Here is a 16,731-nt window from a genome sequence, read left to right on the forward strand (position 1 = left end):
TTGCCGCGCACCGTGAACAGTAAACAGTAGTTTACTGTACTTCTCGGTGCGCGCGCGGGTGCGCTGGTTTGTGGGTATTTGAAAGGCAAGGGGGTGTCACACAGCCAGGGGGCGGAGCCTCCATCTGGAAACACCTTAGAAAATAGAAATAAAGAAGGTGTTAAGCACACAGTTTACGATGGAGTCCAATGTAACAATCACATTAAAGACACAACTTCTAATGCAATCCAATGACAAATACGAGGCACACACAGCTTCTAATGGACTCCAGAGTAACCAAATACGGGGCACACACAGTCACCTCCTTCTCACTTGACGAGGCCAGGCAAAGAGGTGTTACTGCTTAAGATGTCCTCCAAGGGGGAATCAGTAAAGCTGCATCAAGGCTGCATTAAGGCTGCTCAGCAGGTAATGTGGAGCAGCAAACCATGGCGTTCTAGCACGGATACAGCAATCGTTGTCAACAGTAAACAGTACTTTACTGTACTTCTCGGTGCACGCGAGTTACTGAATTATACACAGCCGTTCCATTGCCCAGTGTTAGCCTATCCAATGTCAGAATTGTGTATTTGTTGGTGGTCCAACCTGCATTTTAAAGAGACACTGTTACATTTGAATATGTTTGGTTCTTTGGTAGAATCAATAACGGACAGAAACTCAGTGAGAATCAGTGAAACTCAGTGAAACTAAGTGAAGCTCAGGTTGTGAATCAATCAGTAGTATGATTGCAGTACACAGCCAATCAGGTACAAGGGAATGCCGCCTGGAACAAGTCCACATTTTATCACTCTCTGTGCCCCCCACTGCCATTCCTCCCGCTGCATTCTCCCTGCTTACACCCACCAAGTCTACCCCCAAAGCTCATCTCATCCCCTGCTGTTGATTGCCAGCCTCTGCTCTCAGATCACCAGCCTTCCTTCTCCCGCGCCTGCCTTCTGGCCACCATGGCAAAGTAAGAGGCTCCTTACAAAAACCCTCTTTTGCCAGCCGGCCAGCTGGTAGCGCCAGGGCTATCCCATTGCTGCGGGTTGTATTGACTCTTTAAATTATTTGTTTTCATGATGTGTGTTAGTGGCTTGCTGTAGTTTTCAGGGACCGTACTCTTTACCAGACATTCCTGAAGGGCTGTCCCTGCTTTAGTGACATAAAGCTGGAAATCTCCCTCCATGTGTGGGCTTGCATTTATAAATCTTTCAGGGCATGATATATAAAAATGGAAAGTATGCATGACAATAATTGTTTTTATGTGTTGCCCTTTTTCAGTGGGGAGAAAAACTTCCACATCTTCTATTACATTTATGCTGGCCTTCATCATCAAAAGAAGCTTTCCGAGTACTGTCTTCCGGAAAAGAAGCCACCAAGGTAAATCTTAGGAGTTTGTTTCATGCTACCACCACCAACTAAACAGCTCTGCCACTGTTAGTTAACATTTGTACTGATCCTTAGTGGACAAACCAGAAAGAATTTACTATGGCTAAATCTGACATACTTCTGACTTTCTCATGTTAAGTCATGAGTTAAGTCAGAGTTAGCAACTCGTTTGTGTATTGCATTGTCCTCTCCAATTTTAAGTCAAGCGTAAATTAGAGCTTCTCAAAGCAACGTCTTTGACAATCATCCCTTAAGTTTTGATGTTACCAGTTAATAAACGTGTGCACTCCTCTCTTGCCATATCTCGCCATTAGGTACATTGATGACGACACTGGGAAAGTGATGCAAGACATTGTTACCAAAGACTCCTACAGGAGGCAGTTTGGAGCTATTCAACATTGTTTTCGAATTATTGGGTTCACAAATGAGGTAAGGAATTAAGCATCACACCCCATATAAACTACTGCGGCATGAATTTATCTAGCAACCCTATGACGCAGGTCTGATGCTAACTAGATCAATACAAGCTGATTGGCTAGGACGCCTGTATAATATTTGACCTATATCTTATATTGGATTTGTTTACTTTATTTTGCGATTGTGCTTCAGATTGAAACTAAGATTTGTATAATAAAACCCATGACAGCAAGGGCTTCTTTTGGTAATCTGGACCACTCAGTAGTAGCTTTACACATCTTACAGTTTGATCCGAGTAGGGTGATAATGCAGTTCCTGGCATTGGCAAATGTATTATTTATTTTATTTTGGGGTTCTGAAAAAGCACCACATGCCATCAGAAACAGTCTCCTCGCAGTATGCCCACAGGTCATATAGTAGGACAGCGTAGGGACAGAAGCTTGAGAGGAGTGAACAGGCATCTACAAGCAGTCCATAGGCTCATCAACATAGAAGTGTTTCTAGTGATGTTATTATCTTTAAGCAACCTAGTTCTGGGGCCAGGGATTGTGAGAGAGTGTTGGGGGAGGACTAGCCCATAAATTGTATGCGTTAAGTTTTAAAGATTTGTTGAATGTTGAACTTTAGGAAGTAACAGCACAAGTGTATGAAGGGAGAAAATACTCGACCAAATATTTCTATTTAGACTCTGCGAATATGTTTGTACTCAACCAAGCTATTGAGAATAATATTAAGTCCATTCTATTCATCTTACGAAAAAAGTCCCTTGTGGCACTGTATTGTCTGTGTCCAGGAAAGCTATAAACGTCGCCTGCCAATGCCTTGGGGTGATGGTTGGAGTAGCCCAGGAGGGTGGGTGGTGCCACTTGCAACATGATGCTGCACCCATAGTTGGCATGGGGAATATCCCTTGGCCAGCTCCACCCACCCTCAGTCATGGGGCAGTGGCTTGTCACATGAACTCCAGCTGTCATCCTTGCCCTTGAAGAGACCCACATGATGCGCAGCCGTCTGCAGGACTTAAAACCTGTATAAGTATGATGTACCTCAAGCCATAAAATGTCCCCAAGTGCTGAGGTCCTCTTCACATTTACATAGAATGCCCCGTTATATCCTCACTTAGGTCAGAGGAAGCATGGAGAAAGCAGGTTGCCCACCTCAAGCCAAGTGAGTGATTTGCCTCGGCAGGCGCATGCATTAGGAAAGTTGCAAACATGACAAGATGAAGGCAAACCCGGCTGTGTGGGTCACTGCACAGTAAGACAATCCTTTTGTCCAGACTCAGTTTGCAGGCAGACCAGGAAGAGTGAAACAGTGGAAAATGCATCGGCAATGGCCTGAGATGATGTTTCAGTCCACGGTCCTGCCGAGAGGAGAGGAGATGCATGTAGAGTGGCTGAAATGCTGTAACAAAGGGAGATGTTACCCATCTGATTCATGCACTCAAAGGTTATTGCATCATAAATGCATTAGGCTGGGGCTATGTCCTGGAGTGGTGCAAGGGTATTATTTGAACCATGAGGCAGTTCAAGAAAGTGTGAGTATGTGGAGAAGAAGCCTCAGACGCACATTTGTAGATGATTGGAGAGGAGAACATGCAGAGAGAGAGAGAGAGAGAGAGAGAGAGAAAGACAGGAGGTTAGAGTGCTGCAATGAGAGAGAAGCGAACTAAAAGTAGAGCAGTAGCTTAAGGAAAGGATGAGAAATAGTGAGAGGTGGTTGGAAGTGATAAGGAGGACAAGCAGGGAAGGGTGGTTGGGGTGACATTAGAGAAGGTGAGGAGGAGAGACTGAGAGATGGTTGGGGAGGACATCACAGGAGGAGAGGAGGACAGACAGATGAGTTGGGGGAAGTGATAAAGTTGAACCCTAAGCCTGAAAAAAAGTGGCCAAGGGAAGGTTGAAGTGACAAACACAAAGCAGAGCATCAATGGTATACACGTGAAGCGCAAAAATAATGAGGAGCGTGAAAGGGACTAGCAGAGGTTTCCAAGCATTTCATGAAATATCCTGGAGGAAAAAGAGAGTATGCCGGTGGGCAGCAGAGCCGGCACCCTTGGATTGGGAGGTAGCAAGAGGCCTAGGAACAAGCTTGTGGGAACTGTGTAGTGGCCTCTTGCGTGGCTGAGATGGTGGGGCTTTGAGATGTTCAACCCCATTTTCGTCTTCCAGCAAGGATCGAAGTTGTGAGGCTCTATTCATACTGGAGACTGTGAGGCGTAGCCTCCCAACCCAAGATACAGTGAAGCTCAAGGAAGCAGAATGATCAAGAAAGAAGGGTCATGTCAATTACTAAAACCGCTAAACTTGGTGCATTTAGGAGTAGACCAGTACGGTATTAGAAGACTGAAGAGACAAACGTCTTGCAGGACCATTCCTGTGATTGTGTGTTCTACAGAATGAGCAAAATCATACCATTGGCCACTTAAAGACACAAGTTATGAAACCCACAAACCATTGAACCAAACAATTAATTTGTCTGGTAAAAAAAGAATGTAGAGCTGTGAATAAAACTACAATTCCCATCTTTCCCTGTCCACACAGGAATGCAAACGCCCATGATTTTTCAGCCCAACTGTACAAAGCATGCCTTTTTCTCAAGCTTGCATTGGACCGAGTGGCATTGGAAGCAGTTTTTGTGAACATTGCTGAGTGCATTATGAGTGTACATGTACCTGGAAGTCTGGTGCTCTTAGTTGGTTTCCTTCCCATCACTCAGAACCTATTCAGATTTGGTAGGGACTTTGCACGTCAAGACAACATTCTGATATGCTTTAGTTCTATGGGATTTAGGTTAGTCCTAACCAGAACTACAAAGATTGCAAAGTGTGAGAACTTCCTATTTCAAAAGGTAATTGACAAATCAAACAGGCAATTTGTAAATAAACATGCCAGGATCACTATATTTGTTTTGAAACAGTTTTTACCCAGACAATGGCTCTTTTGAGTAACACACATTTCATGATGGTTCCATTGGTAGAACAAGTCAGTCCTATCATATGCACTCTTGCTTAATTGTTTTTTTCTGCCGATAACTAAGCTCTTGCACTTCTTAAAGATGTTGCCAAAAATATGCATATCTTCACTTTTAATTTTGTAACTGAACTTCTGTACACTGCATCCTACATTCTTCTTCATTTTTGCATAGTATGCTGTGGTCAAAATGACCTTTACTTTGTTGTTGTATTTTTGAAGGTCACCATGTTTTGGCTGAATTGACCACAAATATATAATACATATTTAATAGCCGCCCTATAGTTAAAGAGAGTAGGACTCCCATAGGCACCCCTCAAAATACTATTGTTAATAACATTTGATTTGAGTAATGGATTTGACCGAAATTCATAAAGTTATTAAGGACTCATGCTCCCTCCCCAGACTGCAAAGTTTCATAAAGATTTGTTTAAAAATAAAAAAAGTTATTAAGAAGACAAAAATGTAATACTTCTGATTCATTTTCCCATATACAAACAAGGTCACTTTTTGTGAAAGAGCACAGCCCAACCCGCTGGATGGATTTGGACCAGGTCGGAAACAACTTTGGCATGGAATGTTGCCTCGCGATCCATGCATTGTTTGGGGTTATTCCGTGCACTAGTCATTTAATTATTTGATGGCGAAGCGGGTGCATCCTTCTCAAAGGTAGATAGCTATATCTCAGGGATTTACTGAAAACAAGTCTTTTTAGAAATGAAACAGCATCCATTTTGTTTTTTCTCTCTCGATGTGAGAGATAACCGCGGTTATAGCTGAGTATAATGGGAAAAGAAAAGTAGTTAAAAAGCTATTCGCGGGTTAGAATAATTGCAAATGAGTTTAGTCTAGAGGTGGGGAGTTTGCTGGAAGACACAGTGAAATATCAGAATTATAGGCGGTTTAGGGACTGAGTTTGCAACACAAAGCTGTCTGTAGCCACGGCTATAGCCTCGCATAGCCAACATCTCAAAGCAAACTGCATCACAGAAACAGCGTGTGTTGTGGGGGGAAAGGGAGAAGGCAGGGTAGGTGAGGCGGCCATCTGGGGAGTGGGGGGAGCTGGCACAGATGAGGGGCACTTAGTGAGGGCTTGGGGGCAGAAAAGCATTTTCTTTCTGGCTGTTTTCCCGATATTCGCAGCTATATTCGAGGTTATGAAGAACTACAGATACCAGCGGGCAAGAGTAGTTCCGTACCCGCGGCTATACATTTTGGGGTGTCTGTGTTTTGTATCTTTTCAAAAGTTATTTGTATGGGTATAGTGATGTTGGGGGTAAACAACCAATGGCCATGGCCAACCGCCATGGTCAGTACCACAGTAGGTATTTGGGAGTCTTCTCTATTTTGACTGTGTGTTTCAGACATTCTTACATGTCAGACTGTGGAGAAAAACAGAAGAAAATTGTTTTAAAAAATCAATACAATACCCTGCTCTACTTTTAGATGCCCCATACACTCTATTTTAGCCTGTTTATTGTCACCCATGCTATTTTCTCTTGTTCAATTTTACCTATTAAATGTATCCCCACCTAGTTTACTGTCATGTATTATACTGTGCTTTCTTTTTCTTCATTTACCTTACATGAGTACATAAGCAATGCTTTACTGTATTTTAAATTTCACTTTTATTGTATTATAAAACCCAAAGTGAGCCCCCCCCTCCTACTTTAACTGATAATTTGTTTCTGCGGTTATTAAAAAAAAGTCAATGAACTCTATTCACGGTTGTATTAAAAAAACATTTTGGGGTATTATTTTATTATTTTATCATTTTATCATTTGAGTTTTTATATGTGATAGGTAGTCCTTAAGATGACTGTTTTGGGGTACACTGAGTGTAGTATGTTAGCACATTTGGAGTACTGTTTTGATGTTATGAAGGAACACCATACTTTCTTCATCGGTTAGGTGTACTCCATCATGTCTATAGAAAATGGCCATGTGGAAAACTGTATGTTGTTGTTTGAAATCCATAATTTGTTTTGGTCTCTCATGAATGCTGAAACTACTTTATTAACATTTCTCTGTGATTTTTTTGATTTGATGGTCCGTCTCCCCCTCTGAGTTAGATTTGAAAAGATACAGAGGGTGTGAGGAAAAGGTTGTATTAGTTTTTCCAAGTCTTGTTTCATCATTAAACTAAGGGACATACCTCGTGCATTCCCCAAATCATTGCCTCTACAATGAACTTGTCAGGGCTGGCTGGAGTAGTAACCAGAAAGAGTATGTACATAGAATTAACATTGTGGTTGCCCAAGTCAAGATGGAGAGAAAGAAACCTAATCTTATTGGTTTAATGATATGTTTGGTTTGTCTGATTGGTGGAAAAGATAATGGGTTGGATTCTTGGGAGGTGAGCAAGATTCTAAACTGCCTTTCATCCATAGTAATTCAGTGGCTGGTTGTACATTAGTTAAGCTCCTTAAGTAAGGCCTTTCAGAGTTCAGAAGATTTGCTAAAGAAGTAAGAAAATCGATTGCTGAGTGAACAAGAAGACATCAGGTGGGATTGTTCCTTTTAAAAGCTTAAAGAATTTCACAGTGAACTTCCATTTTTTTTTATAATAAACTTAGTGTTAAGAAGTTTTAAAGTTTACTGAGAGAAAATGTTTTACAGTTTAAATACAGTAAGGAAATACGTGTAAAGACTGTGCGCGCAAGTTTAAAAGTTGTTAACTGCGTGAAAAGTGTTTCAAGACTGTTTAACGCACACGTGTGTCCTCGTGTCTTCAGCAACGTCGTTATGGGAGAGCGTGGGTATGCAGAGCGATAGAGCATGTGTCCTAATGAATAGCGTGAGTTATTTTTAGTGCGCGCACAATTTTCACATAAGTGACATTGCATATAATAGCGCGTGTTGGGTTGCGATAGAGCGCGAGTCCATATTAACTGAGCGTGAGTTGTTTTTAGCGCGTGTACAATTTTCACATGAGTGACGTTGCGTATAACAGCGTGAGTTCGGTTTGCGATAGAGCGCAAGTCCATTTTAACTTAGCGCGAGTTGTTTTTTCAGCGTGTGCACGTGTTTACACGTGTGTGTGTATTTTGTTAAGGTGCGCGTGTGATTTTTCAGCGCGAGGACAATTTTTCGCATCTTGTGATTTCGCGTGTTTATCGCTTTACGCTCGTACGTGTAAAAAAGGAAAAATTCACACGCAGAAGGAGCAGCAGCATTTAAGAAAGTTTGAGTTTCTATTTAATGTAATTTTCACGCAAATGGGAATTCAATACTTCAAAGAAAGACTGTATTTTTTCAAAAGCATTTAAAACTCAAACTCCATAGAGTTAAATGAACTTTAAGAGCAAAGAAGAATATCTAAGTCTGTAAGGTGCTTGCAAGAGTCATTTACTTTAGGATACTAAAGAGACTTGAATGGCTAGTGACAATATGCACTAAAGCATTACAATAGTTTACAAGATATTCCATACAGATAATGAATCTCTAAGTCTTAAACAGAGATTTAAGAGGTAAAGAAGTTAGAGTTTGTTTAAAAATAATTTAAGAAAAGACATTTACACTAATGTAAAAGCAACCGAGTGTATTTGTTTACTACAGATACCAGAGCCTACAAGAAGGTTGCAGGGCTGCAGCGTCTCCATTGTTATTTTATCCAAATTCCCCTTTCCCTTTCTTGGGGTTCTCAGCTCAGCTTTTACTTTAGGGTTGAGAGGTGAACTCCTGGTGAGGGTCTGTGGGGCCAGCATCAGCTCCTGTGGAATTCAGTCAAGCTGGACCCTGACAGAACTAGTATGATGTCTGGGTGCGCTGTACTTTTCAGACTGAAGAATTTTTGAAAATGTTGGAACAAACGCATTCCCAGCAATCCAAACCATTTAATTGTGAAATCTCTCAAATCACGGTTCATGTAAATATTTAGTTTCTCGTAAAAACCCAGTAACCAAAACAGCCAACTGTCTCCGCTCAACCACACATTTTTCAAACCAGCCATGATATCCTCAGTCTTTCTCTGTTTCCAGGAAAATGATTCCTAGTTTTAATTTCTAGTAATGTTTATGAATAGAGTATGCATGATAGTGTGTGTTTTTGTGTTGTAATTGTTTGATGTTACTTTTGTAATTCTGTGTTTGTCTGAGATAGGTTGCACTCAAAAAAATGTTTAGCATTTTGGTTAGTAAATATAGTCCTCTTTTTGTGATTTTGGAAAGTGTAAAAGCTAACATTTTATGTAGTTTTGTCCTTCTGATTGTAGAACTCTCTATGCACTATACTCTCATTGTTTGTGTCCAACCCATGTTTCACCTGTTTTTTAACTTTATCCACCCTACCTAACCCCATTATTGTATATCCTAACTACTATGTACACTTTAAATAAATTCATGAGCAGTCCTTTATTGTATTCACATTGACACCTTTTAAGGACCACTGTATCAGTACTATCTCTTTTGTGATTTATATTCCATGCTTAGATAAAAAAATAAAAAATTCTGATAGCCACGGCTATACAAAAAAGGGAGGTGATTGGTATATTGAGGATAGTGCCCAACAACTACAATGACTGGGGTATTTAACCGTGGCTATCCAGCACCCATTGGGTATGTGGCGTTGCTACCCGTGGGTAACCCTGGCACCCTGTGTAGCCGTGGCTATATTCTGGCAATGGCACGTTGTGTGTGTGTATGGATGTGTGGTAGCCGTGGCTATCTGACATTTTGGGTGGAGTAGCATTATAGATGCATTGAGTGTTTTGGGGGATTGGGAGAAACAAAGAAATGTACATGTAGCTTGGATACAAAGCAAGATCTGAAACCATATCGAATAGATGTGGCTATGAAAAATGCTGGGTGGGGAAGAATAGATTTCTGTGAGTTTCATTATTTGTCATTGGTTGTTGTTACTTTTCTATTCGTGTGGTTGTCTGTTATAGGTTGTGGTGAAAATGGGTCATCCATTTTAGTAGTTTTATTTCTATATAGTCCTCTTTTTTGTTATTCATTTTTTAAAGTATAAAAGCTACACATTTCTGTAGTTTCATCCTTTTGATTGCAGAACTCTCACTGTGTACATGGCAGGAGTGTGGCTGATGTGAAAGTAAGTGTTAATAAATATTTACATATTTGAAGGTTTATTTGCAGTGTTATGTGTCTTAGATATATTAACCACTGCTATCAGATGGTGCTCATTACAATTTTTTTATCTGCTGTGATTGTGTCGCAAGTATTTTTTAATGTCTTTTTTTAACAAACATGGACCTACGAAATTAGATGTGTGGATCAATGGCATTCATATGTAGGAATTGAGTTTTTGTATTCATGTTAGTGAGGTTGAAGGGCTATTTGATTGTATTTGTTGTAATGTTAATGCACTATCAGCTATCCAGTACTCTTAGCTGTTTTGAGCTTTCTGTGTGGCGATACAATTGATGGTGTTTTGCAAGTTCATTTTAGTCATTTTTTATGTTTGTATTTTGTTGTAGCTGAATCGTTGTCGTCATCCCAGTGGACCTGCACCAGATGTTGTACAGTTAATTCCTGTGAAAGGCCAACCTATATTAAAAACATAGTGGTACTTTTGGAGATGGGAGCAGCACATCTGTAAACAGTTCATGAAGATCCTTCTTTGTGAACCTCTCTAGCATTTCTGATGATTCTTCAAATGGAGTGCTACAGTACTGCAGGTGTTTCAAGTCTCTGGCTGTTGGTGGCAGCACCTTTAATGTGTGAAATTTGATTATACACAACCACTGCTCACACCTAGCTTTTATTATGGAGATAAAGCTGAAGCCACTCACAGCATCTCAGATTCCAAGTTTAATTATCTCACCCTATATTCGCTTACTGTCCAAGTTTACTTACCCTACCTCATCCTTTCTATTGCAACTACTTAGTATAATTTGCCCTGTTTATTTTTACTCATTTTATATATTGTTATATTCCTTGTTCTCCACGTTTACTTATCTCACCCTATTCTCTCTCGTTCTCCATGTGTACTTAACCTTCCCCGTCTTCTGTCCTGCAACTGCCTAGTATAACGTCCTTTGTTTACTGTCACCCAGTTTATATATCGCTGTTGGTTTATTTTAGTGGTAGTTTTTATACTTTTCTATATTATTGTATGTTTTTTTAATCCAAGTTGGATATTTTTCCCAATGTCCCAATGACTAGTATGTGCAAAGAGAACAACAGTGTTGTTTGCACAAATGTGTATGTTATATAGTGCATGTGATGCACTGCATACAAGACATGAGGGTCATACAAATGTGTGTATTAAATTGTGTTTCTTAAAGTGTGTGTGTTTTCTAATTGTTTTCTTTTTTTTAAATAGAAGGATATATTTTTTTTAAACATAGAGGAATAACCGCAGCTACAGTATCGCCCAATGGGGTGTTGAATTCGGAAGGCACGATTAACCGCAGCAACAGCTGGGAAGGGTCATAGACGCAGGCTTGTTGGATCATACCCGCCGCTATAGGTCTCAATGTGTAAAATAGTACGCTGTTTGTACCCAAAAGAGTCCTTTCTAAGAATGATCTATTATGTAAACATGTATAAAAATCTATGTGACTTACCTGCAAAGGTTTCATATTGTAACCACAGCTAGAAATAAAGTCAATGAACTATAGCAGCAGTTATGAGTGATTAGTTATTTTAGAAAATGTTTTTGGATGTTATTTCCTTGTATTTGTGTATTTATATGTGATGTATGTTATTGTATTTGTATATTCATGTGTGATAAGTAATCATTAAAAGGACTATTTTGGAGTACACCTAGTGTAGTATTTTAGCCCATTCGCCGTGCACTCTTTATGATCATGTACTTTACATAACTCTTATTAACTACCATTGTATCATTACTGTCTCTTTTGTCATTCATATTCCATATTCAGTTTCTAAAGAAAACTCAATCCTGTAGCCGCGGCTACACACAATGGGGCTTCATTGGTTTATTCATGATCGCTTCTAGGAGTAGCAATGACTGGGGTGTTTGCCCACGACTATCCAAAACCCACCCTTTGTGCTGGGTTGTTACCCATGGGTATATCATGCAGGCGCTGGAAGGAAACAGCCAATGGTTCATCATGCGTTGTGTAGCCACGGCTATACAAATGTTTTGGGGTTTTTTGTAGTCTTGGAAAAAAAAATGTAAGATGTATTGAGTGTAGTATTTGTAAACAGTTATTGTAACATTTGTAATACTTTGTATTCATTAATAATAAATAAAAGTGTACATACTTGAAAAAGGTAAATACACATGCAAGCAAGGTTTGTTGGAAACGGGTTTATTTAGGGGGGATATGGTTGTGGGTTTTCTTTTTTTTTTTAGTTTGAACACATGATACATCTTCTTTAGCCCAATTATCTGTAGTCTTACTGTCCATGATTTGTCTTACATGTTCAATGTCCTTTTTCCATTAATTGTACTTCTTTTTTAACATTCATTAATAGTTGTTTTAATTCTGTTGATGAATCCATGATTTTTTATTGAGTAGTTCTTGTGGTGCTTCTTGTTTAATTCTTCATGATACTTGAATGACTTCTTCATCTCTTTGAACATATTTGAAATATTTGTTAACAACTGAAGATATAATACACTTCAAAAATATTTGTTTTGGTTTTATAGACGTTTAGTAGTAGTTAGATAAACTATATCTGTTTGGTGACTGACATTTGTTCCTGAAAATATTATTGTTAGTCTCATTTTACATAAATATAAAGAGTGGACTCTCAAAATCCTGAATGTGCCATATTTTCTTCTGGTTCCTTTTCTTGAGCATCTTCTTTTTTAATTTCTACCTCTGTAGGATAACTGTCCTCCAGCCATCCCATTTCGTTTTCCATTTCAGTGTGGTAGAAAGAAATACTGCTTGGCACTTCAGATATTAGAATAAGCAATGGAGGAAGAGTACATGAGGAGAGAAGGTGGAATTTCATGTATTTACTTTCTGATTGATTGTTCGTTGTTTGTGTGGTCGGTTGCTGCCAATAGGATGTCAAGTACCGCAGACGCTGTTAAACTGTTGAACCTATCAGAGTATGTACTTTTTTTAGTGATGATTATATATGCCAAAAAAACTGTAGATGATATTGTTTCATTATATTAAGCATGTTTCTACATATTACATTTGCATTGCTTGAGAGTGAGGTGCAGTTTTAGGAGATTGTGCTATTTTATTTTTGGGGTAGATTTATTGTTTCATTGGATATTTGAAACAAAAAGCTAATTTCAGAAGGAGAGGAACTTCATTGTTCAGAGGTCTGTGGATAATTTGAGAATTTTGAGGATCGAGTTCACAGTGATGTTGAGGACATAGGTGATGTGTTGTCAAAGCATTGGCTTACAATGTTGTTTTGGTTCTATAATATTAATTAAGATGGAGTGTTTGAAATGAGAGGTTTATGCTGCAATTGTGGAGAAATATTTTTGACATTGAATTAATCATGTAAAGAAGGAGCACAGAGAAATGTTCCAAGATTGTTTTTTTTAAAACTTTATTTATAGAACTTGACATTACAACAGAAGAGTGAGCATGAAGCCGCACTTGGCAATCACAGTATTAATACAAACATTTGGTGCACAGCAACGACAATCGTGTAGAATAGACATTGCGTCTGGTCACACCAAAAGCATACAAGTAAACAGCAATTAGTGCATAATTCAGGTGGAGCTGTTGATGGGGGAAGAAGACACAGATGACCCACCGACATCATTGGCGGAAATAGAGGAGATATAGGAGCGGAACGGGGGCCAGACATTTCTGGGTTTGGACATAGGAGGTTGCTGTGTCACCCAAGCCTCCTCTGTATCTGAGGCCCAGGTCACGGTGACGGGCCACTGTGAATGTGTGGGGACACGGGGCCTGAGCCAGCATAATAGGATACAACGAGTTGCAAGAAGCATACATACTCCCGCCAACCTCCTGGAGTCCCGACTGAGACCGGGAAAGTAATGAAAGAGACATCCTAGTGGGGACGGGGTGATATTGTGATCTAGGATATCAGACATTGTGGAACAGATCTCCCGCCAGAATTCGGTAAGGGATGGGCAGGACCAGAGCATATGGATGTAAGTTGCATCCTCAAAGCCGCACCTGGGACACCTGGAGGAATGATCTGGTGATATGCGGTGTAACCTGATTGGAGTGTAGTGGAATCTGTGTAAGATTTTGAAGTGCATAAGTTTGAAGGAAGAATTAAATGACACATTGTGGGTACGAGCACACATACGTTTCCAGCATTGATCAGTGATGTCGATCTCCAGGTCCTCTGCCCAAGAGCGTTTAAGTTTGTCAAATGGAGGAGTAGAATTGGATTGTAGTAAAGCATATAATCTGGAAACCTTCCCCCTAGAGGTAGTAGTATTAATGTGTTTGGCTAGAATAGGATCATCAGGGGGTATAGTGGGAAAACTCAGGTAGCTCCTCCTAAGGAACCGACGGAGGCCTGAATATTGAATCCAGATAGGTGGACTCAGCTGCAAGACCTCAGGTAAGTCTGCCCACTCCAAGAAGTTGCCTTAATCGAAGACATGACGGATGGATTTGAATCCTGACTCTGCCCAGAGGTGCACTACAGGGGGTGGAATATAGTGGTCTCCCAAGAGGAAATTCCAGAGAGGTAGACAACCATGAAAAGGACGAGGCTCGTTTGACAGCGTAAACATTTTAGATGGAGCAAGGAACGTGGTGCCCACTGGATCTAAGGGACTACAACTAACATTCAGAGGAGAGAGAACCAAGGAGCGAATATCCCGTCCCCCAACCGCCCGCCGTTCCAGCCTAACATGTGTAGGAGGATTCGTAGTATTAAACCAGTGCGACACGAATTGCGCCTGGGCAACCAGCCAGTATTTTTCAAAGTTGGGAGCTCCAAAGCCGCCACTATCCATTGGGGTAGCTAGTGTGTCTAGTTTGAGGCGAACTGCAGCGGAGTGCCATAGGAACATGTTAATCGTGCGGTTTAGAGATTGGAAGAATTCTCTACCGGGCCAGAGAGGAAGGTTGAGGAAGCGGTAAAGGAGTTGAGGATGCACAATCATTTTTAAGATACCGACCTTGCCAGCTAGAGAGATTGGAAGTTTAGCCCATCCCGAAAATGTCTTAGTGAGTGTATTCAAGTAGTTCTGAAAATTGGACTCAAATACTAGTTCGGATTGACAAGCGACAACTGCCCCAAGGTAGGTGAGTTCAGATTGTGCCCAGGCAAACGCCATAAGATCGGCTGGAGGAAGGGTAGCGTCGGTGAGGGGAAAAAGTGTGCATTTAGAGCAGTTCACCTTGAGCCAATCCGTCTATCCGTCCAAAGTGGACAACGTCCTCTAAGATCGGGGCAAGGTTGTGCTCCGGTGAGCGAATAAAGAGTAAGGAGTCATCTGCCTATAAGGAGATAATGTCCAGTGTACCCAGCAATCTCAGACCCCACTGCGAATGAACCTGTCGTATCCTGTCTGCTAGAGGCTCAATGGCTATGGCAAAGATCAAGGGTGAAAAAGGGCACCCCGGTCTCGTGCCTCTGGCAATGTGAAAGGGTGCTGAACACCTGTCCTCGGTACGGACCATGGTCATCGGATCGGAGTATAATAATTTAACACATGACAGAAAACGGGGTCCAAAATTACATTTAGCAAGCACACGCCAGAGATAATCCCACGAGACAGAATCAATAGCTTTCTGCATGTCAAGGGCCGCCGCCACCGCCTGAGTGTTAGGGTCAATTCTGCTAATGATGTTAAACAGACGACGTAGGTTGAGAGAAGTAGATCTTCAGGGATAAATCCGACTGGTCTGAATGATTAATGTGGGGCATGTAAGGGGTCAATCGCAGGGCCAAGATTTTAGCATAAATCTTAATGTTGCAGTTAATGAGGGAAAGAGCGTGATATGATCTGCATTTGTTAGGGGGTTTGCCCGGTTTGAGTAGGATCGTTATAACAGCCTCACGAAGAGAGGGTGACAGTATACCCGCCTCTCAGGACTCCTCCCATAGTGCCAGAAGCTGGGGGACTAGCCGTGATTTGTATTGCTGAACCAGGGGCTTTACCTGAAGCCAGGGAGTCAATGGCTTTGGATAATTCTTCGGCCGTAACTGGTGCGTCGAGATCGTTGCGAGTGTCGTTGGAAAGGACAGATAGGGGGAGGCTATCCATACAAGCGCCAACTTCAGAAGTAGGGGCAATGTCAATACTGGAATATAAGGATTTGTAAAAAGCCAGAAACTCTGCATTGATGTCCTGTGGAAGAAGGGCCAGGGAACCATCAGATTTCTCTACAGCCGGGATATTAGGAGAGCCCATTTCCCGGTGGATTAGTCTGGTGAAAACACGGCCAGGCCAGCCGTTCACCTTCTCCATACCTCCTAGCGAGACTAGGAACGTCAATGAATTTCCTCTCCCACTCAGCATGCATATGGAGTGTATCTCATTCTATGCCGAGATTGGAAAGGAACTCAATGGACTGTGTCTGAGCATATTGTGCCTCAAGGGAGGAGAGTACAGTTTCACTCTTCGACATGTCTCTCCGGATCACTTTGAGGATCCCAGATTCTTTGGAGATGGCAATGCCCCTAATGTAGGCCTTAAAAGATTCCCAGAGGGTAGCCTGCGTGCGGACCAAACCGGTATTAAGTGTAAAATGATCATGGGGGGCGTGGCTAACCGCCATGTGAAGAGGACTTTCGCTCCATGCTCTCTGCCTGATGCGACCATCATAAGCTGCCCTTAATACACTTTTACGGGCCCCTGAAGTCCACAAACCGCCTCACTGAGGGCTGATACCCTCCTGCACCTGCGGGCCAACTCTCATGGTTCTGAGCGACCAGTCTCGCCTTATAGACCGTGCGACACGATCCAGCGGATAGGAGCCAAAATGGCGGCTCCCTCACCCAGCTGGGCGCAGCGGCCCAAACTCTAAGGCTGCTTCCGTGCCGCAACGGCCAAGCCGCCTGAGTGGAGAAGACCCCCCCGCTGTACAAGAGCGCCCGGCCAGACCGAGGTGGGGGACCGGCGAAGCACCCGA

General features: G+C 41.5%; 1 protein-coding gene across 1 annotated transcript in view; it reads left to right on the forward strand.

Annotated features, from left to right (window-relative positions):
- The window catches only part of MYO3B (myosin IIIB), a 3,387,754-nt gene that overhangs the window by 2,013,980 nt on the left and 1,357,043 nt on the right, over positions 1-16,731 (forward strand). The window contains exons 15-16 of the mRNA XM_069616181.1: positions 1,264-1,362; positions 1,686-1,800. Coding sequence (XP_069472282.1) covers positions 1,264-1,362; positions 1,686-1,800 — 214 coding nt within the window. The remainder of the gene's footprint in view (positions 1-1,263; positions 1,363-1,685; positions 1,801-16,731) is intronic.

This window comes from Ambystoma mexicanum, chromosome 9 (assembly GCF_040938575.1).
Source record: "Ambystoma mexicanum isolate Mex_15411 chromosome 9, UKY_AmexF1_1, whole genome shotgun sequence".
In the NCBI taxonomy this organism is placed as follows: Eukaryota; Metazoa; Chordata; class Amphibia; order Caudata; family Ambystomatidae; genus Ambystoma; species Ambystoma mexicanum.